General features: G+C 34.8%; 2 protein-coding genes across 2 annotated transcripts; one reads left to right on the plus strand and one right to left on the minus strand.

Annotated features, from left to right (window-relative positions):
- Nucleotides 1–109: 109 nt before the first annotated feature.
- On the plus strand, nucleotides 110–20,071 carry LOC124457502 (protein HID1-like). The gene is made up of 28 exons (XM_047007739.1): nucleotides 110–217; nucleotides 293–442; nucleotides 1,758–1,821; nucleotides 2,381–2,478; nucleotides 2,650–2,691; nucleotides 3,953–4,003; nucleotides 4,712–4,765; nucleotides 4,875–4,921; nucleotides 5,468–5,589; nucleotides 5,667–5,724; nucleotides 6,535–6,606; nucleotides 7,027–7,180; nucleotides 7,507–7,563; nucleotides 8,201–8,257; nucleotides 8,607–8,690; nucleotides 8,937–9,093; nucleotides 9,970–10,055; nucleotides 10,269–10,347; nucleotides 11,735–11,796; nucleotides 12,059–12,161; nucleotides 13,100–13,152; nucleotides 13,703–13,782; nucleotides 14,663–14,709; nucleotides 15,203–15,369; nucleotides 15,940–16,031; nucleotides 18,434–18,533; nucleotides 18,843–18,901; nucleotides 19,621–20,071. Exons 1-28 carry the CDS (start codon nucleotides 152–154, stop codon nucleotides 19,682–19,684), a joined length of 2,325 nt encoding a protein of 774 aa, XP_046863695.1. The 5' UTR covers nucleotides 110–151; the 3' UTR covers nucleotides 19,685–20,071.
- LOC124457503 (28S ribosomal protein S7, mitochondrial-like) lies at nucleotides 19,988–24,496 on the minus strand. The gene is given in 8 exon segments (XM_047007740.1): nucleotides 19,988–20,606; nucleotides 21,780–21,923; nucleotides 22,675–22,784; nucleotides 22,787–22,800; nucleotides 22,887–22,921; nucleotides 23,062–23,125; nucleotides 23,884–23,967; nucleotides 24,103–24,496. Coding segments are annotated over 8 exon segments (630 nt in total). The 5' UTR covers nucleotides 24,201–24,496; the 3' UTR covers nucleotides 19,988–20,525.
- Between the last annotated feature and the right edge of the window lie 3,054 nt (nucleotides 24,497–27,550).

A 27,550-nucleotide genomic window follows, 5' to 3' on the forward strand; every position in this document is an offset into this window, starting at 1 on the left:
GCCGTTCCGTCCGTCCTCGTAAACACTCGGAACGTATTCTTTGTTGAAGAAACTTGAATATTAATGGCGGCGAGATTCTGTTCAGAAGTGTCTGTTTGTCTTTGCATATATCCCTTTGTTTTTAATCTTATTACCGTTCGCAATCAACAAAATGGGTAATGCAGATACGAAACTTGCTTTTCGGAAGGCTGTTGTTCAACTTACGACGAAAAAAACGGTGAAATTTTCTTATGTAACGAAACGTTGAACACAGTATAGACGACTAGTATTAATATTTTGTTTTTGTTTGTAGGCTCTAGAGGCTGGCGACGAAGCATTTTGGGCCCAATTTTGGACGGATCCTAACGTAACCGTTAGCGATATATTCACTCTTATCCCTGCAGCCGAGATTCGTTCATTAAGAGATGAAAACCCGTCAAATCTTGCTACACTTTTGTACAAGGTATGAACATATTTGGAAAATGTTTTGAAAATCCTAAATAAGTCTATAGTAAAACGCCACGTGTATACAATGCAACGCTTTCTCAACACCATCAGTATTTGTGCTTCTTTGAGAATAATTTCATCCGTAGAGGGATTTGATTTTAGTTTTGAAAACGAATCGAATGTTTTCCTTGAAGAAATACTCATGTTTTCAATCTTTTTAAATTATTGCAATAAATTGATTATGAGCAGTGACAGCTGTCGAAGTGAATTACGAAAACCAGATTTCGCGCAATCTATTTGGTTTTTGATGGAAATATGAAAGTAAACGTTAAAAAAACTACTTCTCTTCAGTGTTTGTTCTAGTTGAATAAAGAGTTTGAAAGTTTATTTCATTGAAAAAAACTAGTGCAATTTTTTGTATGAAGATATCAACTCAAAATTAATTTATTTACTTTGTCTGTAGAAAACTCTCTGTAATTAATAATTGTATATCTTCTGATAACAGACAAAATTTGATACATCTGTTGGCAATACATAATGACAACAAGTGTGATTCCATTATATTAAGGCTGCAAATGGTTTCATTAGAAAAAATTATTTGAAAATTTAAAGCAAAAGTTTGTACAAAGTTGCCATTGTCTTATTAAACATATTGTAAAGGCTGCTCTTATCGTAGAAATAGCTGGATTGTGTTTGTTCTAATCACCAGCTCACACCCCCACAAAAAGTGGGGATATTCTGCATCCTGGGACCAACTTCTGTGGTTTATGCATTTGATGATAGAGAATAATATTTTGGCTGCACATGGACACACACACCCCATATGGAGGGGAGGGGTATCTGTGCCCATGTTCTGGTTGCTTGGCTATTCATGAAATGTTTGTGAGCTCATCTACTGGGGGTAGTTATACAAAACATGGATATAAATTTTTCATCCCATTAAAAAATATTTTAAAAGCAAAGAGTTACAATTCAAACTGTAGAGGCAATACAATTCGCCACTACAGCAAAGTTCTATTACTCTGCTTGAGAAAGTCGTCATCAAACAGTGGATAGAAACATTTGGGTTTTTAATGCAACCTACCTCAATACTGTTATATTTAGTATTTATGCATGTCCATACATTCATAGAAACCTGAAAATGAACAAAAGCATTTTTTGCTGTGTTGTTTTATTATAAGTACTGTGTTGCATTAGTCTTTTTTTGCATTCATTATTTGCTGACACCCTTAAGTGCTTAATACTTTTTTTCACCAGTCATATATAAAAATGAAATTCCCTTACACTTTTTCATATAATGAATGATAAATGTATTTTCTTATTTTATCAAGTGTGTTGAAAGAATTGTGAATGCCAGAGGTACATCATGCACAGGTCCTCAAGAGCACATTATTGGTAAGATTTATGTTATATTTACCTGCTGGGAAGGTCTGGTTGAAAAACTGTTTTTCTAAGGAGCTTGAGTCCTCAATGATTACCTCCTTTGTGAAACAAAAGAAAACAGCGCTTAGTTCAAGTGCTTAGCTGCAAGTTTTCTGGTCATGATTTTGTATTGTATAATTCTACATACTCCTACAGACTACAGTCTGAGTTAGAAAAATTCCACACATTGCTATAGCCAATCAGATTGCAAGAAACACTATGTATTCGCCTCCTGTTGATTTGTAAGAAAATCAAATGAACTGGTAATATTACATTCAAAATCAGTATGGCAAGAAATGTTTTTGCTGACTTGAAGAACTTATCTATTTGGATGAAGTTACATTAAAAAATTTTCAAAGATTCACGTAAAGTTTACCCATCAATAAAACCTTAAACTTGATCCTGATGAACTTACTTGAGTTGTTGATTAGAAGTGATACTCATGGGTATATAGGGATACTTAGAAATGTACCTTTTTGTGTGCACTTATCATGATCTGTGTTAATTGGGTTTTTGTTTGAATTTCTTTCAGTTTTAAACTGTGTGAATATCTTGACAAGAGTCATTCCTTATATCTTCGAGGATCCTGACTGGAGAGGATTTTTTTGGTCAACAATCCCTGGAGAAGTAGTGAGTAAATTTCATTCAGGGGGGGAGAGTTTTAACCTCTAACTCTGTTATTTTTACATAGCATGTTCAAACATGCATGCTGATCATATGTGTTTTTGTCATATTTTTTCTTAATGTTGAGTCTGCTCTACAGACATTCACTATAATCAATGTTTCACTCTTTCACAACAGGCAGACCTTGACAATGCAGGTGGCTTGACTGGCCGCGAGATGGTAAGCTAATAAACTTATAGTGTTTGAAAAAGCAGTGAGATTCTCCCTGATTATCAAATGCTGAGTAGATTGTCAAAGAACTTAAAATTTGAGTCATTTGTTATAGCAAACTTTCTCTTTTTTTTTGTTTTGAGAAATCGAAGCCAAAAGCGGCGAAGTCAACTCAAAAAACTATTTTTCTCCGACTCATTTAATTTCATATAGCTACAACTGAAATGCTACCTTTAGATAAACATTATCATTTCTATGTATTTGCATAATGGCAGCTAGGCTCAAAATACCGGCCGAAATGTGCTCGGTCAATATGATGGGGCTACTTCATTTTAACTCGTTCAATATCAGTTTTTGCCTTTCAGTCATTCACTGAAAATATTTTCGCGACACTATGGATTCTCGTTTTTGTCATTCTAACTGTCAATGACCCGTAGAGTAAAAAGTTTGCCCGTCAGCGGCCGTTATTTTTATCCCAGAAGCCAAAATTCACCTCCAGACACGGTTGTTAAATTCGTATTTGGCTCAGTGCTGCCACTCGTAGGGGAAATCCCCTACAGTAGGGGGATTTAGTGGTTTGTAGGTGGTAGGGGAAATCTCCGTGGAAAACTGTTAAATGTTGGGGAGGATTGTAGGGAGAAAAGAAAATCGTTTAAAAATGAGCCTCATTTTTACCCAAAAATACTCTTTTCTTCCTGTGTTCTCACTATTTAGCAAGTGATTGTAACAGAATCTTTCTTTTGGCACAATTTGTTACCATATATGGCTATAGAAGATCAGCAAATTAGAATAAACTCAATGTGTCAATTGCACAACCTGCATTTCCATTACTTCTTATGCCAAATTCTAACTTTGTCGTCTAGATGATCTTAGTTTTCGATAAACCTTTTTTGTATGCATTTTTTAAAAACAGACTAAAAAATTCAATGGTCCGACCGACGTAGGTATATAATAGGGGGATATGTTGCTGTGTAGGGGAAAAGTAGGGGAAAACAAGGAAAATCATAGCAGGGGGAAGTAGGAGGAGAATAAAGTTTTGGTAGGTGAAATGTGCATACACAGAGTGGCAGCACTGATTTGGCTCACTAATGTAGCTAATCATTGAGTTAAAAGGACTTTCTTTTCAGCATTTGTAGCTACAGTGTATGAAAATTTTGGGACAATTGATTGGAGCAATTTATCTCTGACCTGACATTTTGTTTCAAATAATGTATGTGATTGCTTTAAAAACAAACATCTTACTAAACAATTTCCTCGTCAATTGATTTAGAACACAGAATCATCACCACCCTTGGCTCAATCTCTGTTAAATGCTTTGGCTGTAAGTACCCGGATAACATAAATTTTTCATCATCTGTATCGTTAGAGTGGCCATGCACAATAACAAATGGCGGGGAAATCTTTTAAGTCTTGAAATAAAAACATTTGCTCAAATACAAACTCCGAAACAGCATGTTGTAGTTTAGAGTAAGGCTTACAAATGTAACTTAGTCTGGAAAATTTTCGTTGAAGAAGTCACAGGCGTGAGAAGATTGACAATTTGGTGATGGGGGTTCTTTGCATGTTATGCAGTGTCAAGTTCCTTTGAACTCTATTGTTTTCTAAGGATTATAACATGCATATACGAATATCAGGCTCAACTTATTTTTTCCTCTGAAATGTTTTCATGATTGTTTGCGAATTCTCTTTGATTCATTCATTTATTCAATAATTCATTCGTTAATTGATTGATTGATTTAACTTGTTCACCTCAGATCTGTTTTGCACAGGATAATAAAACACAGTTATTGGCGTTTTTTTGTTTTTGTATTATAATTGACTTTCATGTACATTTGAGTTCTTTTATATGCTTTTAATGCCTCTTACAAGGTAAACACTCTATACTGTGTTTTACCAATTACCAAAATAGGCGATGTCTTTGCTTTTTTTTATAAAGTACATTGAAGTATTATTAATAAATTTGCACTAAGCCTGTTTTAAAAACTTTTAAACTGCTCCAAATTTTTTTCACGAGTCGATTTTACTGTAGGACCTTCTTTTTTGTCCCGATTTTACTGTTCATGCTACAAAAAGGATTGGACCGGTAAGCTGAAGTCTTTTTTTGAACACTATTGTTGCTGTGCGAGTAAATCTCAAAAGAGAATTTATTAAACTTTTGGACGTTTCAAATGCTTTTTTAATTGTTTAATTAGGAGAATCCCGAAGATCTTTCTACCATCGATAGCTGTGAATATATATGGTACGTTCAGTTCAAGAATAAAGCGGTTATTTTCTTTTTGATTTTTAGACTTATTTTGACAAGTACAAGATTTAAAAAAGCATTTAACAAAAAACAATCATTTTTTTATGCTGAAACGACTATTATTGTTTACGTCAGTGTGCAGTTATGTCGATGGTGACGTCACCCTCGAGTTGTTTGTGGTACTTTATGCAATGTTAGGTAGAACGGTCTAGCAAAAGCGCATGCCTGGTATTCGAGAAAGTTGCTTTGTAGAATTAATACAATGGGTAGACAAATAAATTCAGTAGTTAAATAAATTCAGAAAATTAAAAAAATATTTGAAAAAATTATGGCATTAGCAAGATGCGCAGTTTTCAATTATAACATTTTGAAGTGTGCACATCCCCCCTCGTACCCTTAACCAGGAAAATTCGTCATAGAATATGCATATGCCCAAGTATCCCAGTTTCCCACCCTATTTTATATCTATTCAAAAAAATTCGTAGCTTTGGGATGCATTTGAGCGATATATCACCACGGTGATACTCATGTGTTGTTCTATAGGGAAGCTGGTGTTGGTTTTAGCATTTCACCGTCTCATGTTCCGCAGTACGACCTGAACAGGGTCGCCATATTAAAGCTTTTATTAACGTGTTTTTCTGAATCCATGTACCTCAATCCTACATGTAAGATGAATTTATTTCTTTGTCGTGTTCTTTGGGAGTGGTTGTTTTCAACGTTCCAAGATACTTTCTTTTTTCAGCTGACATTCAGGCAGCTCCAAATAAATGGTTGTCTCATTTTTCTTCATCTGAGAATCGGTATGTGAATGTCGTGTTGTCATAATTCGCCGCCTTCAGACCAGCAGAAGCATGTCAACTACCCTTCTGAGCAACTTATGATTACAAAGTGAATTCCACCTAAATGTATTTTGCTTGTTGCATCCCAAAATGAATGAAAATAGCACAACGTGTCAAACAAACATTACACATGTGTCAAACAAACATTACACGACGTGTTAAACAAATATTACACAACCTGTCAAACAAACATTACACGACGTGTCAAACGAACATTAACACGACGTGTCAAACAAACATTAACACGTCGTCTCAAACCAACACTCCTTCGTACTACTGGTTTTAACGCTCTTTTCATAGTTTTGATCCTCAAATTAACATGCGAAATAAGGAAGTATTTCAGATCAGACCAATCTGTGCATTTGTTTATATTGATGCATTTTGACTGACTTGAAATGTAAACAAAATGTGTTTTTTTCTGATACAAAGTTTTTCCTTGTTTGGCATGCTTTGAAGGTATGAAATCCATCGATTTAATTCCATTCGTTCCATAGATTTTCATCTTATTTTAATATTTGCGGTAAAACCATACAAAGCTTTCTAGCCAACCGTCCTCTCATTCATTTAACCAATTGTAGGCCATTGCACTCTATCCAAATGTTGTAACACAGTAAAGTTCGTGTACACAATACAAGTTTAATTCACAATAGTTATTTAGATTGTTGCTATTTGAATACATAATGAAACCCTTACCTCTCGGCTAACGTAGACCGTCATGAGCTTCCATGCCGCAAACGATACATTTTAATTTCATATTTCCGTCACCTCTAGACACGCTTTGCCGCTGTTCACATCTCTTTTGAATACCGTGTGCTCATACGACCCCGTCGGCTATGGTGTTCCGTAAGTGAAGTTCAACAATTTTTGAGATGGTTGCTATAAACTAATCATTTTTTAAGTCTTATTTAAAGTTTATTAAACGAAACGAAAGTTAACGACTTTTATCCACAAATCAGTTTTCAGCTAATGTGAAAAATACTAACTTTTAAATTACGAATTATTTATGATGGGAAAATATCTATGATGAAGTTAACATCAATGAATATCGACATTAAAAAAAATTTATTCGTTCAATAACCATAAAGAGTTTCAAACGTTCAAATAACTCACGCCCACTATCGACACCCAATTTCCTCGTTATTTTCATTTTTTTTTCGCCACCCCTCCTGTCCAACTCTCTTGGGAGCATCCTACTTCTATTGCCACCACCACCCCCTGATTTATAAGTTGCACCATCAATAACAACAATTACGTAATGTTTAGATACAATCATTTGATGTTTAACGATTCAAAAGAACCTTTGGCCGAAGTTGCTTCACAACTGTTAGTTGTTCTACTTGATCAGAACAGTGAGCAAATACGCACTTCCGGTACGGACACCCCGACGGATGAAGGTGTTCTCGAACAGACTCCTGAGGTATGGACTATAGTCTGCTTGAGTTGATTGTTCATGTTTAGCATTTGGGAAATAAAAGATTTTACTGGGTTTGGACAGGCTTATGCAAACCGAGGAGACCTTTGGGAGAACTTAAAAGCTGATCAGTAGAAACTAGAAACCAAAGGTCGATTTGCACATGCTTGACAGTTCACAAAAACATCTCTGAGATGTGCATAAGCCAGAGCAAACACGAAAAACATTTTTTTGTTTCTGGCTAATGCTAACTCAGCTCTAGACCAATCAGTGCGCGCGTTTTTTTTTGTTTATATTTTATAAAAATTCATCATTTATTTTTCTTTTGACAGCTTGTTTCGCAAGAAAATCTCTTTTGCAACTATTTATCTCGCATTCATCGCGAGGAGGTTGGTAACCCCGCTTAAAACTTGTTATTTTTTTTTCACGTAGCTTTTCCATTTTGTATATTACAGATTGCACACCTTAGATTAAGCATATGCAAGTATTCTGTAACGTATTGTGAGAGTTCTGAATTGTATCATTGGATATTCTATTTTAAAAATGTACTTTAAGTATTTTTATGCTTAAGTGGTTGTGTACATGATCCCGGCTACCCGGGATTCAGCGAGGTGTGAAATGATTTTGAGTCATTGAAAGGAGTCAGGACTTCAAGCGCAAAACTCACAACCTTTTCTTAAGCGTCATAAGTCATTTTAGTTGTAATTTTCCAATCAGGCTAAATTATTTGTTTTCATTTTAAAGGTTTTGTGAATTTTTAAAGTCGGAGCATAGAGAAATTGCTCAAAAAAGTTTTTGTTGTGAAGTATTTAATTTTTTCCAATTTCCAAAATGATTTAACGCTTCACTGAATCTCGACTACCCGAGCTCGTGTAATCAGCCCTTAGAGTCCGTGCTTTAAACTTTTAAGATATTTAATTGCATGCTCTGGACTGCAAATTTCATGCTGTAGACTTCAAATTGGGAGCTATAATTTCAGGAATTACGCTATTGCTTGATTAGACTGACACTTAACTGCATTTTTAGGACTTCCATTTTATTCTTCATGGTCTTGCACAACTGTTGAATAATCCACTCATACAGGTTTCGTATTTTTTCATGCGTGTATTTTAAAATTCATAAACACCACACACAAAAAATCTCCTCATACATAAATTGTTATTAGTGCGATATGAATGGATGCCAGTCTCTCAAATCCCTATTGTGTTTACCCTGTTTTGTTCAATTATCTGGTAAAATAGTTAAACTGCTTTACAGTTTACACGATGACTGTTAGAGCTCTGTTTGATTATCTGGACTCATTCATTTAGAATTTATAACAATACATCTCGTTGCAAGGGAACTTTCTTTTTGTCTTGTGTTAATATCTTTCTGCTAATATCCTGTATGATAACATTGGTGCCCGAAAACTCATACCACAGTATTTATGTAGACATATCTTCCCAACTCGACGAAGAAAATTAATTTCCATCAGGAATTGTTGGTTTTGTTTTGGAAAATGTGCGACCTAAACAAAGTAAGTCACGTGTTTTCTTTTCGTACAACATACTTTTCCTTACATGAAGCTGTTTTTCTCACGAATGTTTTGTTGTATACAAGATACTCTTCCTTACATGAAGTTGTTTCTCTCACAAATGTTTTTGTATACAAGATACTCTTCCTTACATAAAACTGTTTTTTTAGGCGACTTTCTTCTCCTTTCATGTATTATTTGTTTTTTTACCTGAAGTTTATTTTGAATTAATTAATCGCGTTTCCGTAGAAATTCCTGTTCTTCGTCTTAAAAAGCAGTGATGTGTTGGAGGTACTGGTACCCATTCTCTACCATTTGAATGACGCGAGATCCGACCAATCACGACTCGGCTTGATGCACATTGGCGTCTTTATTTTGCTGCTTCTCAGTGGAGAGCGTAATTTCGGTGAGAAAACTTAATTGCATTGGAATATAAATTAAGCTATGTTTAGATTATATGAAATATATTTGAACTAGGAAGGGCGGATTGACATCATCAGCTTGCCTAGTCGTTTTGCTTGCCTTTTTTTTGCTTTTGTCTGAAAACCAGTGTCACGCAGAGCCGTACATACGAAAGATTTGGGACACCGGAAGTAAAATTAACTATCGTCCGCCATTTGTTTTCCAAAAGCCGGCAAATATGGAGCATTAAAGGAGGGAAAGACAAATTTTCTGCTGTGTTTCCTTATTCATGAATAGATAGCCATCGCCAACTTTGGCATTCACTTGTTTATGGATATTGTTATAATAAAAACCATTCAGTGGATATAATTTATATGTCTTTCAATACTTTTTTACCACAAGAGAACGCGTACATTTCTATTTTTTGTCGCTTTGATTCGTGCTATTAACAACGCATAATAATACTATTTTAAAGAATCACTTTTACGCATGTTCTTTCGTGTCGTGCATCACTACTGATGTGTTGTAGTCACGTTTGTGTCATACGTGACTGATTTTCTCCCCAATAATATACATGAAAAAATTCTCAATTCTGATTGGTTAAGAGCAGTGCAATTTATCGTAAATGCCAGTGCAAAAATGTGAAACACAGAGAAAAAAAATAAATACAATGCAATTTGTATAGGTAATAGCATGGTTTCGAGAGCAATTTGGGAAAAACATGCACGAGTGAATTTTTCAAAGACTATCAAAATTGCACGAGTCCGTAGACTTCAACGTTATCAATTAGCGTTGTAGTTGCAGTTTCCTTCAGCTAATCATCTCTTTAATGGCGTCTTCAACGAGAAATTATATTACAGGCGTGCTTTTTATATTACAGGTGTGCGTTTAAATAAACCGTATTCAGTAAGGATACCTATGGATATACCTGTATTTACAGGAACCCATGCGGATCTTCTTATCATAGTGAGTATTTTTGCGAACATCTTCTGGTGAAAATGCGGATGTTGAGGTAATTTTAATTAGCTCTTTATCGTCTTTTCAAAAACTTCTTTTGGCGGGAAAACTTGTTTTCCTTGAAAAAAGATTACCCAAGTGGATGCACTGACATCATTAGAACTAAACTTATGTGTTTCTCCGTGAGTCAGTTTTTATATTGACTAAATTTGTTATTTTTAGATATTTCATAAAATCATCACGACTGGTCATCAAAGGCTTCAACCGCTCTACGATTGTCTTTTGACAATAGTTGTTAATGGTATGTCGTATTTAATGAAGAGCATTAAAGTGCCGTGTCACCTTCAGTGAAATTATCTATTTGAACAGAGTTGACAATTTTAAAAACATTTGCAATATGTTTTATAAGACGAAAATTTGATCTTCCTTCACTTTTTGGGCCTCAAAGTTTGCATTTTTCGTGTCGGATCGTGAGGCTTTGTGGCTGGGTCTATTTTACTGGACGTGTAGTACATTGGAGAACAAGGAAGATCAAATTTTCGTCTTATAAAATATATTGTTCTTCAAATAGTCAATTTTATCTGAATTGACTATTTCCTGAGGGAGATATAAGCACTTTAATGCGACGCATGTTGATTGATTACTAACTGCATTTTACACGCAGTTCTGATTGGTCAGTAGTTGCAATTGTTGCACTATGATTGGTTAGTAGCGATATTAGATAAACCTGGAGTTAGATAGATGTCCAAAAAGAAGTATAAGTAATATACATTGTCATTTACTATACGGTAACACATGATTTTGTCGAAAAGACTGCAACTTATTCTAATTACCCGACGTTTAGAATTTGCAGTAATCACTGATCTCAAAAAAGGACTGAATCAAGCATCTATCACAAAAGTTGAAGACAAAAAATAAGGAGTGCCGCCATTACTAAGGGACCAACTTACGAAAATAAGCAGCAGATATATTGTGGATTTATACGAGAATACTCATGAATTTTCAAACATGTAACTACATGAACATTACTGAGGGATTAATCAGTTTATAGAAGATCTAAAAATAAGATGAAATATGATGAAATATGCAATTTTATACAGTGATTTTTGTCATCGGTGACCGTACTGTGGTTTGGAAAAAACTATGAAAAAAGCTCACAACTACATGGAAATACCTAGAATCGTTGGAATCGTTATTCAGAAATACTAACTGATAAGATATTCTCATAAACCATCACAAACTAATCAATCCTTAAAAATTTACGAGTGATTTGGAATGAGAACAGCTTAAAATTTTTTATACGGTCGATTATTCTTCCTGACTCTCTTTACAATGGCCACAAAGGTTGTTTTTGATCAATGTTTTTGATTTTTGGCAATGTGTTACTATGTTTTTCATAGTTTTGTTTGTTGAATCAAATTTATATTTCGATGAGTTGCACCCTTAATAATGGCGGCGATGGCTTAAAAATTTGTTTACTGCGAATATAGAGTTGCTTAACCCAGTCTTATTTCGAGATCAGTAGCAGTAATTTATCCCTGGAAGCCCTGGATGCGATCAAAAGAATCTCGTCCTTGAAATTTGCAATTTGCCCCACCCGCAAATCATAGGAGATGCAAGTGTTTTAAACACTCTTTATAACTTAAGGAGCTTTAACTCAATGTCATTGTAGTAAATTTATTCTTTAGTTTCTCCATACTTAAAGTCTCTCTCGATGGTCACTTCAAACAAGCTTCTACATTTACTCGAGGTAAAATCATCAAAGTCAACAAAGAATGTCTGTAGCGCAGTCAGAACGATTTTTCTTGGGGTGGGGGCGGGGGGGGGGTGAAGGACAATTATTCATACATGCAGGATATACTATATTACGTTCCTTAGAAATTTATGGTTTTCAGAAGATTATAGCATGCATTTATAAATATATTCCCCTCCCCTCAATTAATACTCTGGCGGCGCTACTGAAGCATGTCCCCGCTTTTTTCCGAATAGTTTAGAATGTTTTTTCTTGGCAGGCCTTTTCCACACCATGGTTCTTATTTGCCGGAGCGACCAATCATCATTTAGTATTTTTTCTATTGGAAATCTTCAACAACATCATACAATATCAATTCGATGGTAACATTCAATTTTTGTCTCGAAAAGCGCAATGGCCGTAGTGAATGGCCAAAAATTACACCCGAGACTTTTGAAGGTAGTAGAAAACTCAAGAGTTCTGAAAAGCACTGTTTTGAGGGTTAGAGTACTAACCCAAAAGATTTATTTTATGATTTTGGGACTCTATGCAAACGTTGACACCTTATGAGTTTTCTACTTAAATGCAAAACGTTTCGACACCCTGGAACAGTTCTTTTTAGAACTTTCGAGTTATTGTTCTAATTCAAAAACAGAGCTTGTATGTATCTCTTGTTTTGCCTTTGGTGTTTCTTGGGTTTTTTCTGTTAGTTGGGTTTCAGAACTCTTTGGTTTCTGTCAGTTTTCAAAACGCATGAGAATTGTATGACTTTTTTGGCCATTCGCCAACGGCAATTACGCTTTTCACGACAATATTAAGATTTGTCACCACGACAAAGTCTGTTTTATTTATTGAATTTATTGAAACATAGATCATACATAATTCATTTATCAATTGATTCAAACAGTGGCGTAGCTAATCCGCTTATTTACTCTTTTGTCTATTCATTCACTGTGAAGATAAAAGAATTCAAAACAAATAAAAAGGACAATGATTTAAATTCAAATTGCAGGACTAAAGCTTGCAGTCTGGCTACCATACTAGGTTTCAAAATGAAGTATTTTCCGAATATTTAAATTATATCTAATACATATTGTATTGTGCGTTTTAATTGCGTTTTAAATCTTTGATAAATATCCGCTGCATATGAGTCGGATTTGACTTCAAATATACAGTTTAGAATTGCAACATTTTTCATTCAAACAATGAATGCATGTGAAATAATCTTTATTTTATTGGAATTATGAAGAAAGTTGATTAAAAATGTTGATTTACTCCTACACAAGCATTTTTTTTCTAACAATGGATGATCTGTTTTTAGGTAATTCACATTTGATCTACGCCATAATTAGAAAAAGAAATATGTTTCATCAGGTATGACGCATGCGCAAAATGTTTTTTGTTTTGTCTATTTCTCTGATAGGAATGCCTTTCACTATTTGAAAATCGGCTTTGAAACATCTGATTGGTTTGTTAAAGGGCTCTTGTGTGTGGCCAGTAGCTTTTAATGAAACGTTACTTTTATTATTAATATTATTATTTATTATTATGAATTTCCGCGAAATCTATTCGTCCATTTTTTTTCCTTGCTTGGTCCTTTTTCTCGTTATTTTTGTTTTCTTTCTTTAACCCAGCTTTATGCTCCGATTCTTATTATTTACTGTCCCTAACCGCATAATTAGGAATAAGCAACCACGTTCTGCAACTCAGTGTTGTATATTTAATAACTTTACTGGCTTCGATTGTTCTTTTGATCGTTTGCTATTGGTCAGAAACAACCAATTGACTGCTGTCGTTATTGTAATCACATATACGTAAAAAGATAAGCGTGGATAAAAAGTATTATGGGTGCCTCCATTCTTCATATTCCTTATTCTATGCCTTAACCTCTTTCTCTTGACAAGTTTTTTTATTTTCCATTTAGCTGGCGAATCTTTCGACAGATCCTAGTACGGCGAAGAGACCACGAAGAAAGCGCAACGAATCAGAAACGTCTAGTGAAGAGTAAGTAATTGACCAATCAGAAACGTCTAGAGAAGAGTAAGTATATAACCAATCAGAAACGTCATGTGAGGATTAAGCAATTGACCAATCAGAAACGTTAAGTGAAGAGTAAATAAATTACCAATCAGAAACATTATTTGAATAGTAAGTAATTGACCAATCAGAAACATTATTTGAATAGTAAGTAATTGACTAATCAGAAACGTCAAGCAACTGTCCAATTCCTCTAAGGCATGTTTTTGCGAATGGTACTGTGGAGCTTAATTGACTTGAAATATTTTTTAATTTTTAAGTATTTAGTTTTTATAACTTTCTGTTTGTGTCGTGTAATTTCATAATCATGTCGATCCAAGAATTTGTTCAGCCAAATTGTTTCGTTCATGATTGTAAGAAAATAGATTATTGAAAAATACTACCCAAAAAATTTAAGTGTACATAGATTTAGGTTGGAGTTACTAAATTCTAAAAGCAGTGAAGTATATACATTCTCTAATCTACGTGGTATTTGATCTACAGTCTTAAAGCAGTGAAGTATATATTTCTCTAATCTAGGTTATGTTTGATCTACAGTCTTAAAGCAGTGAAGTATAAACATTCTCTAATCTAGGTTATGTTTGATCTACAGTCTTAAAGCAGTAAAGTATAAACATTCTCTAATCTAAGTTATGTTTGATCTACAGTCTTAAAGCAGTGAACTATATACACTCTCTAATCTACGTGATATTTGATCTACAGTCTTCAAGCAGTGAATTGTATACATTCTCTAATCTAGGTTATGTTTGATCTACAGTTGAACAACTTTGACATACGTAGCAAAATTCACTGATATCGAAGACACAAGTTTGAAGTTCTTGTATGTTGATGGATGTTCTGTTTTTAGTGAAGATAAACCTGTGGCGGATAAACTACCGGAAATCGAAGCACAAGGTTTATTTCCATTTTAATGTATTCAAACTCTTTGATGTAACATAACTAGGCATAGTATAACAGGGACTTGGAAAGTCAGCTATGTAGGTATTTAAGTATAGCCTCACGGATCTTTAATTTCATTAATAGTAATTTTTAAGTCTTTGGTGATGAAATCAAAATTTAGTTATGTACTTAATCTTGCCAGTTTAAATAACACTCTCTTTCCGGGCCATGGCTAGGACGTTTATTGGGGAGTGTATATTCATGTATTCAGTTGTTCCCGACGGAGTTCTTTATAAAGCCAAATCACTTTCAAAAGAAATCAGTCGGGTGCAACTGAATATATAAATGAACAGACGTCCCACCCTTCCTAATTAACTTTCTAGCTATGTTCCTACTCACGGTGGTCAGGTCTTTGCCTGCGGTCGTGCTTGGCCAAATTTGCACCCATTTATTTATTATTACATGACCAATAGCTAGAATTACGACATATGTTATTATATCATTTCAGTTGAAGAAGTTCACAGAACTGGAGTGGACGCAGATTCAAGTGATAACGATTTCGGGTCAGCAGCTAATCCGTCAGTCGTCCTGTCAAAGGAGAGCTCCTATCGAAAAGTGATTGGTAGATCACAGTCCGTGTCTAGTTCGGGTTCTTTCGTAGCTACTTCGGATTGGGTATGATCGGTTTTATTACATTAAAGGAACTAGATTCAATTTTATTTTGACCAATAATTTGTTTCTGCACGACCAGAAGATTATAGCTAAAAGTTTTACTAAATCTTAGTGTATTTTTTGAATGCAATAACTTTCGTGCTGTTTTATAATACTTCAGTTATGTTTCGTAAAGGATTATGGGTTATGTATTCAGAATTTAAAGATAATACGCCATTGGTTTTGTGGATGGTCAGGGGTCGTTCATATTAAGAGAACTTTTCAAAGGGTTAAATGTTGTGTAAAGAAAACATAAATTTTGATTGTTATTTACATGAACATTTCCCCGAAGTGAAAAATGATCTTGAGGCATAGAAAGTAGTTGATACTCCACACACTATATTACACAGTGTAAATGATTTTGAAATGTGGTTATGTCATTTTTATTGTCATGCACATTTAAAAGTCAGAATGTTGTGGAAACTTTCAAAAAATTTCTCAGATAATTAATATTGCATGATGAAACCTTGAAGTTGAAACCTTTAAGATTAATTCATCGAAGCAATATATTGTTCAATTTATTTCTTTGCGTAGATCCAATCTTGGAAACAGAAGCTTCCACTTCAGACAATCATGAGAATGCTTCAAGTTCTGGTTCCTCAAGTGGAAAAAATCTGCATCGACAAGTAAGTGTAGGAAATTTATATTGTTCTCTAAAACATTTCTATCATGTTCTGTGTCCACTACTCCAGTTTTGGGACTAACTTAAATGTCCAATAAACGCCCCCTTGAAGCGGGAGTTTGTATTAGACGCTTCTCTTATAGACGCCTCTCTCTAGTAGACACCTCTCTAATAAACACCTTTATCACGTTAGCATTATGATAGCATCAGTATTATAGAATATTAACGATTATTATAGATTGTTATACAAAATCTTGAATAAATATTTAATCTTAACACCAAGGTGATAGAAATGATAAATATTGTCACGTTATACGTACATGCTGCATGCGTAAGTCATATTTTTCAATTTTGGGTCTTTTGCCTAAAACGATTTTTTGCCTACTTTTTCGTTTTGTACTTATTGCCAACTCAATGAATGTTTCAATACATGATGTTGAATAAAAAGTTTGACTGTTTTTAAAGTTGAACTCCTTCCTTGTTTTCTTTGAAACTCACATAAATTTCTATAGGACACGAAAGTTAGTAACGTGACGATAAGCGACGGGTTAATGCCCTTCTTTGGACTGCTAGAACTTATCTAACGCCCTTCGTCGAACTGCTAAAACTTATAAAACGCTCTGGGTGTTTATTATGTCATTTACGGTAATAAATGTAGGTTTTTTAGCGGCTGGGACGTCCGTACGGAAAAGTATTTGCACGAGGTTACAAAAGCGGCTCGAGCGGCGAAGAAATTTGCGTTGTAAAATGGCCGATACGGCTTGATGTTGAGACTAAAATTGAATTGTTTTTTATAAATTTTCACTTCGTCTGAATAGTAAAATTCCATTTCGCTGTGATAACTACCATCTGAATACACTTGCTGTCTCGTTGAACAGTTTACATCGCTTTTAAATCATATAGTACAGCTGTTAATGACAAAATTCTTCACTTAAATGATACAAGGGTAAAACTTTCTTATAGTCTTACCATGCCTCAAAAAACAAAATTTTGATATAGGACCAGCCCATATTTTACATTTACAACGCGTTCTGCGCATGTCGTGTTTGATGACGTTTTCAGTAGTTAAAAAAAAGTTCGGAGTCATCTCGTCTGAGAAAGTTTCATACTTGTATCATTATAGTGAAGGGTTAGGTGTTTTTTTTTGTCATTAACAGCTGCACTAATATTTGAATATCTTAAAGAATGAATCTCACGGTAATGCCTTCCGCGCTTGTGTTTACTTCTGCTAATGATTTCGCCACTTCGTAAACAAATACATTGCGAAAAAAGTATCTCTTTTTAACCACTGCTGCAGCCAATCAGATTGCTAAAAATAAAAAAATCGTTTCGCATGCATAAATAAAAATATAAGTTTTTACAAATAAAAATGTAAGCCTTTTTTGTAAGTTCCTGCTAAACTCTACCTTGAACATACTGCAATGCTCAAAATAACATATTGTGTTCGGTGATAGTGATAACGTAAAAAATATTTTTCAGTCTACTGATTCTCATCATCCAGTACATAACTAGGAAGTAAACACGGTTTTTCTCTACAATAGTTGACGTTGAATGCTTCAAATAATAATCAAAAAAACATTGAAAGAAAATCAGTTTAATAATTGTTGTGGAAGATCTGGAATTGTGATAGGTCAAAATGACAGGCAAGCTAAAAAATTTCCGGTCAATAGTCATTTTTGATCACTGATATGTATAAAGACTGGATAACGCAACTTAGTGCTTGACTTGAAGCCGGGTGGCGGCCATATTGGACTATCCACTTTTTCAGTGTGTTATATACTTTTTATATAACAAACTGCTACTCTCGCATTTATTTTGGATCATATGTTTTACTCTTGGGACAAAAAAGAATTAATATGATGACAAGACTGTAATAGAACGGTATTGGTCGAAAACCCATGTTCTCTAAATTTCTTATGGAATCTTTTCACGTTGCTTAAATGTCATAATAAACGATTTGGCATGATTTCAGAAATATAAAATGGCAAAAATACAAACTACTAGAAAATTCATTGTAAAATACATACTAGAAGTGGGTAGTCCAATATGGCCGCCGCAGTCAAAGTTGGCTTCGAAAGTTTCTAGGCACCAGAATTAAGTTGCGTTATCCAGTCTTCATATATATCAGTGCTTTTGACCCGTCAATTGTCCTTTGACTGGCCGTTATTTCGAGGCCTGATAATACGGTGGATTTCAGCCATTTTTCCAAAAACCTCGTTTTTTCTGGGGTTAATTGTTCTAAACTTAGCTAAATATGTTTGATCAGTTTGGCCTCTGGTTGCACGCTGAGATATTTTTTATTCGAAATAAAAGAACTTTAAAATTGTCGTGTATAATTGTTAGTTATGCATTCTCTACGAAGTCCTTTGACGAAACGAGCAATTTTGCCATGCTTTTAAACTTTAGAGGGCTAACAGATGAATCGGAAATATTGAAATTTCTTCAACATGGTACTTTGGTCGGCTTGCTGCCTGTACCTCACCCAATTCTTATCAGAAAATATCAGGTAATTTACTCTTCAAACAGTGTTCATACATGCTTGAATGTCTTTTAATATCCGTAAATTTTATGTATTGAAAAAATTGAAGGCTTTTTAAAGTGCATGAGTTTAAATTTTTTTGATCGATTTTTTTAACATGTCATTGCACGCACAACTTTATTTTCAAAAGTATATTTGAAATTGTAACATAACACTCGTTTGCAAAAGTGGCTGTACATTAGCATCGTACGAACCCTGTTTGAATTTGGATTTTCTTAATTTCACACGATGAAGTATTACTAACTTGTTGTACCTTATCATTAAATTTTATTCAAGGCGAACAGTGGAACACAGATGTGGTTTCGTACCTACATGTGGGGAATTGTTTATCTCAGGTAGAAATAAAAGGTTTTAATCCTTTTGTATGTAAATATTATTTACTGCATAGTTTAGTTTCTGTTTCGCGAGTGATCTGATGCTATAATTGGTAAATGTGCGAATGTCTTCATCAGGAGTGAACTGACGTTGAAACTTTAGTTCTTGTATACTCTAGTCTAGTGTCTTCATCTAAAGTGATCTGATGTTGAAACGTGAGTATTTATATACTCCAGTCTAGTGTCTTCATCAGGAGTGATCTGATGTTGAAACTTTAGTCTTTATATACTCTAGTCTAGTGTCTTAATCAGGAGTGATCTGATGTTGAATCTTTAGTTCTTATATACTCCAGTCTAGTGTCTTCATCAGGAGTGATCTGATGTTGAAACTTTAGTCTTTATATACTCTAGTCTAGTGTCTTCATCAGGAGTGATCTGATGTTGAAACTTTAGTCTTTATATACTCCATTCTAGTGTCTTCATCAGGAATGATCTGATGTTGAAACTTTAGTTCTTATATACTCCAGTCTAGCGTCTTCATCAGAAGTGTCTGATGTTGAAACTTGAGTCCTTGAATACTCCAGTCTAGTTTCTTCATCAGGAGTGATCTGATATGAAAATCCAATCTAGTGAACAAGAGATCGAACTTTAAAAAATTATAATTATAAGAAGATTTCAGCTTTTTCTCCATATCTTCTCAGTCATTCAAAAAAAGTGACAATTGTTTGTGTTTTCTTCAGAAACATCGACCCTCCAATATGGTACGACACAGATGTAAAGCTTTTCGAAATTCAACGAGTGTGATCTACGTAGACTACATTAACATTAGTGAAATTTTAAATTTTATTTATGAGCAAAGGAACAAAATAATATGGCGGATATGGTCGAGTTCTTCAAGCCCGCTTAACGATGTTGACCGGATAGTTGTAAATTTTCATCTCGAAAAGCAAGTTTGGTATACATTAATCAAACTTTTCATTTCAGCACTTCTTTGGTTTGAATCATAACTTAAAGGTTTTCTAGAAAAATCACTATCCAGTTCATATCGTTAGATCACAGTTTCGTACGATCCACCCCAGGTGTATCTGTGAAAACACAAGTATAAACTTGTTGTGAAAATCGTATTTTATTCACAATTATCTGTGATTGAATGTAAAAATTTCAATTATTATAACCACATAATATGATGAAGTCTCGAATTGAAAACTCTACTTGAAAAAAATTTCTCCTCCTAATTCCACTTTTCCAATAGACGCATAGCAAATCGGTCGCTTGATTAGTAAGGACTGACATTATTTTTGTGGACAACAAATGATTATGCAAATTTAATTCGACCAGTGCTTGACCTTTAGGAATTCTTGGATGAGGCTGAGCCAGGAACAGAATCATTCAGACCGAGGTCAGGTCAGTTTCCGAAGTGAAATAATACCGATGTCTGCATATTTCTATTCCACAAAGTCGAATTAAATATTTTTTACTTTACATTGTGCCACAAAAGCAGTCAAGGCAAAAATCCAAAGAAGCAAACCCTAGACAGTCAATGTTTTTCTTCGCTCCCCAATGGGCGGGCGGTTGGTGGCCAGTGGCCACGGTTCACAAAATACACAGATTTTTCTTCCACTATGCTATTTCTAAAACTTTGTCCCTACCACCATCGGAAGTTTGCGAAAGCTCGGTTGTTCTCAGCTAGTTTGTGAAGATCTCGTTTTTTCTGCACCACAGTTCCCTAAATGAAAGAGAAAAAATTGTGAATTCCAGTTTAAATTATCGCTTAGGTATTTCTCTATTCGTGCAAAGCAGGACTCAACCAAAGTATAATTTATCAAAAGAGAATGGTTGATTTGGCCGGGGGTGTACATTTTTGCTTAACACCTTCGGTAAATTGCTTCCGAAAGAAATATTTTGAGCACAACTGAATAATAAAACACCCCGCGCCAATTAACGTTCTAGGGAAGGCCTGTTTATCAGTGATCGAAAATCACTTTTAGCTCATTGTAAAGTTGCATGCGACATTTAGTACCATTCTCCCCCACGTAGCACATATTTCCTTTTTGAAAGCAAGAGTACAATATCCGAAAAAAATATTTTGTGGCTAGCCCGCGAGCAGGCCGTTAGCAACGACGAAACCCAAAACGGTGCGGCAACAGCGGCATAGAAATCTGAATATCAGGCTTAGCTGCGCAGCTAGCTATATACTGTTAGTTCGTTTGACAAGGCAATAACACATCTTACTTTTTTGGTTTCTACGTAAGAAATAAAAGATGTTTACTGTGTTTGCTCAGGCTTATGCAACCGAGGGCAACCGAGGAGAACTCGAGAGCTGATCAGTTCAAGCCCGAAGTAAAGTCGAGGATTGCCACTGCTCAAGAATGCAAACATGAAAACATCATTTCTTTTATAAAAATAACAATAATCAAAAACAGACAAATTTAATGCGAACGTTTTGATATTCTTGTAACGTGCGTTCATGATTGTTTTGCTTGATTGATTTCATTGGTTGAGCTCAGATCGGTGTGCAGAGGCTGATGCAAACACAGCTTTAGACCAATCAGCGCGCGCGTTTTATTGTTTTTATTCTATAAACATTGATGACGTACTGGCTGGAAATCAAGTTATTAATACGTTTTGTTCGGAGTGATGGTGGTCTTGCAGGTGCTTCTGTTCCTCCTGCTCACGATCCTCTAACCCCCAACAGCTTAAAACCTTTTAAATTCAGTCGCGTCGTGCTATAAGTGACTGGTGAAAGTGAGCTGAAGTAAGGTGAATATTTACGAGGGAAAAGTCAATCCGCAAGTGACTTTTAACGTAATTAATCAATCATTGATATAGTCCAGTGAAATGTTGCCAGCTCCAATTATATGGACGTTTCTACCTATACTTCATGTACGATCATTTTTACCTCGTTATTGTACGCATTCAGTAGCTCCTGACAAAGTTTCTCGTACATTTTAGCATTTCTAGAAGCTGGTTTGTCTCGCGCTGCAGCAATGAGCCATTTCATTGCTAGAAATCTTTGTCGGCTGGGTGTCAATGGCGTAGGAACCTATAAAATACACACACAAGTTGTAAAAAGTTGTGATTAGTCCCGAGTTTGGTAATTTGAGTTAAATTATTGAGGCTTAGTGAGCAAGGAAATTTCCTTAGAAATCGGGAATGGCCAAATTTATATTAGAATATAGATTTCTCACTGGGACTCATCTTGACATAAATGATTGCAGGCTCATAATAAGATCAATAATTCAGGAAGGGGCCTCATGTTCATATGTGCAAGATTTGCCAAATTAAGTTCCTTTGCATAAATGAATTTGAGCACACCCCCACCCCACCCCCCACTGCAAATATAGATCTTTCAATAGCCTACAATTGAACTGCATGTATGACTGGTGGAATGCTACCTTGGCTAAAATAAGCGAAATTATAAGGCCTTCAAATTGTAGTACCTCACTTTATTTCACTGCTAATATGAACTTTCCTATACAGTATGTGAAAAGACTACTAAGGCTATCGATAGTTGAATTGCTGAGTTCAAATTTTGACAGGAGGTAGCTATCCAGTTATATTCAGTTCAGTAAAAGAAGTGAGAGGCAACTTGTCTTTATTTATCTGCGAAAAATAACGAAGGAGAAGTTATGGAAGTTTTTGTTTTAGAGAAGGATTTTCTAAAACATATAAATATCAATAGTGCAATTAGCACTTTAGATAAAGTTCAATTGATGACTTTTTTCTGCCATTTCGAATAAATTTGGTTAGTTAAAATTAATATTTATCAAGATTAATAATGGGAAAAGCTTCACCTGATAAGTTTTTCCTGCTTTCTTGATGGATTGCACACCAACAACAGGCTTTGCATTTGACATTGCTGCATGAAATATGGCCACAGGATCAGTTTGAATCTCCTCTGTCTTTTAGTTGATGATTTTCTACATGATTTGATAAAAAGAAGATTGTCAATAAATTATAATATCATTTGCCTAGAATACCATGCACTTTATTATTGATGACTTACAAAACAAGTTGTTTTTTCTTGATGCATTCAAATGTCTGTAAGAAAGAGATAAGTCAGTAGGAATGAATGTGAGTTTAGGTAAAGTGAAGGAAAACATCTCAATAATAAAGAAAGAAATATTTTACTATATGACAGTAATAAGAGTTCGTTCTATAAAAATTTAAACATTGCCTACCTTGAGCATTATTCTTTGTGAAATTGACTTTTTGCCATCATACATCATTGTGTTGACAAACTTGCTACATTGTGCAAAAAAAGTAAATGTTTTCCAGAATGAAAAAGGAGAAAATTGTTTCTCTCCTAGCAGTAGCGAAGTAAGTGGTATAGTTTGTAACCATATAGTAAAGTAAGTGGTAGTGCATATTTTCAACTTTCCTTGTTGCATGTTTGTAAATGTTACAAACATGTAACGATACTCCCAAATTCAAACCATTTACTTTATTTTCTTGTTGCTTAACATAACTTGACATCTACAGACATCAATCTCTTAATTTTGTGAAGAAACATGCATGGTATTGTAGTTTGCAAATAATTACTATGTGTGAGTTTAAACATGTAATAGTAAGACAGCCTAGAGGTCAGGAAGCAGGAGATTCTTGGTTTGCAAGCTACGTCATAGCTTCCAACATGAAGAAAATTCCATTATTCTCTTACTCCCGGGGGGGGGGGCAAGCGAGATTGTTTTTAAGTCACCACATTTCAGTACTGCAAAACTCACTAAGTCTTTATATCCACTTTTCTCATTTCCTCAGCCGCAGAACAATAGGGGAAGATGTTATATACAAGAACCTCCAAGCCCATGCCATAAAATGGTAGCACAAAATTTAAACATGTCAGTTTAACTGATAGTGATGGGTGAAACTCTATGAAAATTGGTCAAGTACAGCTCCATACAATTCTTAACGAATCTGAGCACTAGTGCATCAAACAAATCGTGTGGACTATCTTTTGGTTTCAATGTACTTTATATTCTGTTTAACAACGTAAAAAATCATACCTCACAAGTTCATCATGAAATATTGAGGATGGTACTCTATGTGAGCTTGCCGGTTTTGAATCATTATCAGGATTTCTGCGTTTTCTGAACAAAAAACATCAAAATGAATAAAATCATTGATGAGGCTTTTACTTAAAATCAAGAAAACGCTAAAGAAAGTTTATCCCAAGTGTAAACACAGTTAGCGAGTATTATTTGATTATGAAATAAACTACGTACACCGTACAACTGAAATGACGAGCATAACTAAGGAGCAGTGTCTTTTCTTTCAGCAGAAAAGATCGACGGACAAATGAAGAGTAGGAAAAGTTGGCCATCTTGAATACCGCGTAGAGGAGAAAGATAGGAGCCTGGTAAAAAGTTATAGTCATTGAGTTATATAAGACCTTATATAAGACCTGATTGTATAAGACCTTATGTAAGACCTTATATAAGACCTTATATAAGACCTAATTGAGGTCTTACAGAACTCAATGGTTATAGTATTATACTCATTAGAGTCAATGAACGTAAACGAGGTAGCAAACTACTTCGAAGGGCTGCCCACATGAGCCCTGTAACCCTGAAGCATTGAATCACTTTGGCAAATGGAAAAATGAAATACTTCACAACAAAAAAATATTTGAGCAATTTCTCTATGGTCTGCTTTGCAAATTCACAAAACCTTTAAAATAAGAACAAATAATTTAGACTGACTTCAAAATTACAACTAAAATGACTTATGACGCTTAAGAAAAGGTTGTGAGTTTTATGCTTAAAGTTTTGCTCTTTTCAATGACTCAAAATCATTTCACGCATCGCTGAATCCCGGTTACAGGGCTCATGTGAACAACCCCTAAAAAGCACAAAATAAATTAGCAAAACTACAGACGTCTCGTGGCTACTACATACGCTAGTTTGTCTTACTTGCAGCGAAATTTTTGACCGGAGAAAATTACCACGAGCAAATGCCAATGATGTTCAATATTTTTCCAATTTACTTAGCTGATTTTTAAACAACTAATAAAAGCAAGTTTTGCATCTGATAAATTTTAAATAAAGCAACAGATTTTGAGCATAAAGACTGAGTGGAAGCAATATTGCCAATGTGCACATGACGCATTTTTTAAAAATATAATAATGTTTCAACATCTCATGATGCAATCTTTGCTGATGAATGGTTGAGCCATATCCCCTAATAATTTACAACCATTCCGTGTTTCCTTTGCATCAATTTTGCCTTCTAATACATCAAGAAACGATTAGCGATCAAAGAACACTTGAATCATTTGAATCTTTAGATCTTCGGTCACTGAAACACAAAGAAAGCTATATAACTATATAAGCTCTCAATTGCCCTTGCGACCGCGAAATAGACCTTCAAATTTCTCCTAATGCCTCCAGGTGAACACAACATTCGGTGGACCACTGAGAACTTTTAAGACTTCCCATGGAAAGTCTTTGACAAATATATGTCGGAATAAATCATGTGATTTTTCAAAATCATCCTCTAATTAATCTGAAACACAAAAATATACTTTTTTCGTAGCCTCCTTTGCCTTGAGTCCAAATAAGTGTTGAAAAGGACAAAGTATAGAACATGCAGTGGAGCCACTCTTTTGGATTTTTTTGTGCCACGCATCTCTCTTTACGGATGTTATTACCATAGTGACAGCCAGTCGATTGCTCTATCTTACTAGTCGGGCGCTTAGCTGGCAAACGGAAGCCAGTAATCTAATTCAATATACAACAGCAAGTTGCGTAGAGGTCCAACTGGATATTCCCCTATGCTTTGGACATGGATACGTTCATATAAACATATTTTGGGACTATATTCTAATGCAAAGTTAAGTAGTGACAATTTTTATACGTGGAACATCCCTTAAACAATCCATTGTATGTCCCAATTTTGATTAATGTAAGACCGTCAATAGTTTTGTTCCCCGTTACTGTGAACACAAAAATTGTCGTGATCAATTGTCGTCCTCTGATACATGTTTGTCTTGTGTGTGGCTTCCATTTCCTATTTCTTCACTAAATTTTCACAGTCTCTACCAGCCAGGCTGTCAATTAATTATTTTTTCTAATTTTACAATAGCTCTGATAATTAGCATCAAGCTTTTCGTCAGACGCCTGTGATCTGCTAGAAAGAAAGTTCTAAATTTTGCTAATATAGCTTATTTTTTTTTAACTCTTTGGCGTCGCCCGGTTCTCTGTAGGTTGTCAATAAACTATTTTTTCATTGTCTCGTAACTTTGGATAAACACAACTTAAAATCAAAAACTCACCACCAGATTATAGCTCAATGAATGATTATAGCGAATGAAACTACTACGATATTTCAGATCGTAGTAGTTTCATTCGATTTGATGGGGTTATTGTTGGCATAGCGACCGAGGCATATGATCGTAAAGCCGACCGGCAAAATTTTGAGCATCACTATCTCCGGTGCTATACATCCTATAACTATCTAACCGCCTGGAATCGACTCAGCGTTATTGAGCTCTATAATAACTGGAGCGCCTAAGTGTACTGGGGCAAGGACGCAAAAAAAATTTGCAGCGAACGGACATATTTCCGTTGAAATAACAGCTTTGCGGAAAAAATATTCTCGACCTCCCTCTGGTATTTATAGACTACAGTCAATTACATAGAATTTTTCAAAAACAAACAACACTTTAGGCATTTCTTTTATGTCGTAGTTTCCACAAAAACCTGTATCTCGCTTCTTACCCCATACGAAAATATCACGTTTGGTTTCATATATGAAATAGACATTTTTACATATGAAAGAATGCATTTCATTTATGAAATTAAATTTTCACATCTGAAACTTAAATTTCACATATGAAAAGTCAGTTTCACATTTAACATTTAATTCTTCACATGTGAATTTTTCATATGTGAAAAACAATTCACATGTGAATTACACTTTCACATGTGAAACTTTAATGCCTCATATGAATAGTCAGTTTCGCATTTAACATTTAATTCTTTACATGTGAATTTTTCATATGTGAAAAACAGCTCATGTCTGAAATTACACTCTCACATATAAATTGCAAGTTTCATATATGAAACCTCAATTTCTCTGATAACATTTACACAGTCAGTTTCACAAGTGAAATTTTAACTTTTTATATGGGAATTACTTAAGAAATAAAAGATGTTTACTGTGTTTGCACAGGCTTATGAAAACTGAGGAGACCTCTGGGAGAACTTGAGAGCAGATCAGTGCGAGCCCGAGAGCGAAGACATCAATTAATACCATCATTAATATCATCAAATATCTGTTTAATTTGAACAAGAACACACAATTTTGTAATCGCCATAGCTGAGCTGATTAGCACCAGCAATTGTGAATTTAGTTCGTGCCACTTTGGGAAACGTCATCACTCCAAACCTATATAGTACGAAAGCTTAGCGATGACTTACGAACGACTACGGCGGCTTTGACTATGAGCCAGCATGCATGACATGGTCTTTGACACGGTCAGCAGCTGTTTTTTACCGCAATTGGCAACAATCCAGTCATTTCTGAAACGGTCAGCCCATGAAAAGGCTCAAAACAGTAATTTGACGAATCAGAAGACACGAATAAAACCTCCTGACATGGCTGCGCAATACTTCTGACAAAGTGGCTCAAAATATATTACACAATTAAAAGGTTAGCTTTGAGTCAAGACGG

Source organism: Xenia sp. Carnegie-2017, unplaced genomic scaffold (assembly GCF_021976095.1).
Source record: "Xenia sp. Carnegie-2017 unplaced genomic scaffold, XeniaSp_v1 HiC_scaffold_6, whole genome shotgun sequence".
Classification (NCBI taxonomy): domain Eukaryota; kingdom Metazoa; phylum Cnidaria; class Anthozoa; order Malacalcyonacea; family Xeniidae; genus Xenia; species Xenia sp. Carnegie-2017.

Bases quoted from the DNA above. Each gene is read 5' to 3' on its own strand.
- LOC124457502 (XM_047007739.1), top strand. From the start codon at position 152: ATGGGTAATGCAGATACGAAACTTGCTTTTCGGAAGGCTGTTGTTCAA. The intron at 5,590-5,666 runs GTAAGATGAATT...TTCTTTTTTCAG, and splicing joins CATGTACCTCAATCCTACAT to CTGACATTCAGGCAGCTCCA. The intron at 18,534-18,842 runs GTAATTTACTCT...ATTTTATTCAAG, and splicing joins TTCTTATCAGAAAATATCAG to GCGAACAGTGGAACACAGAT.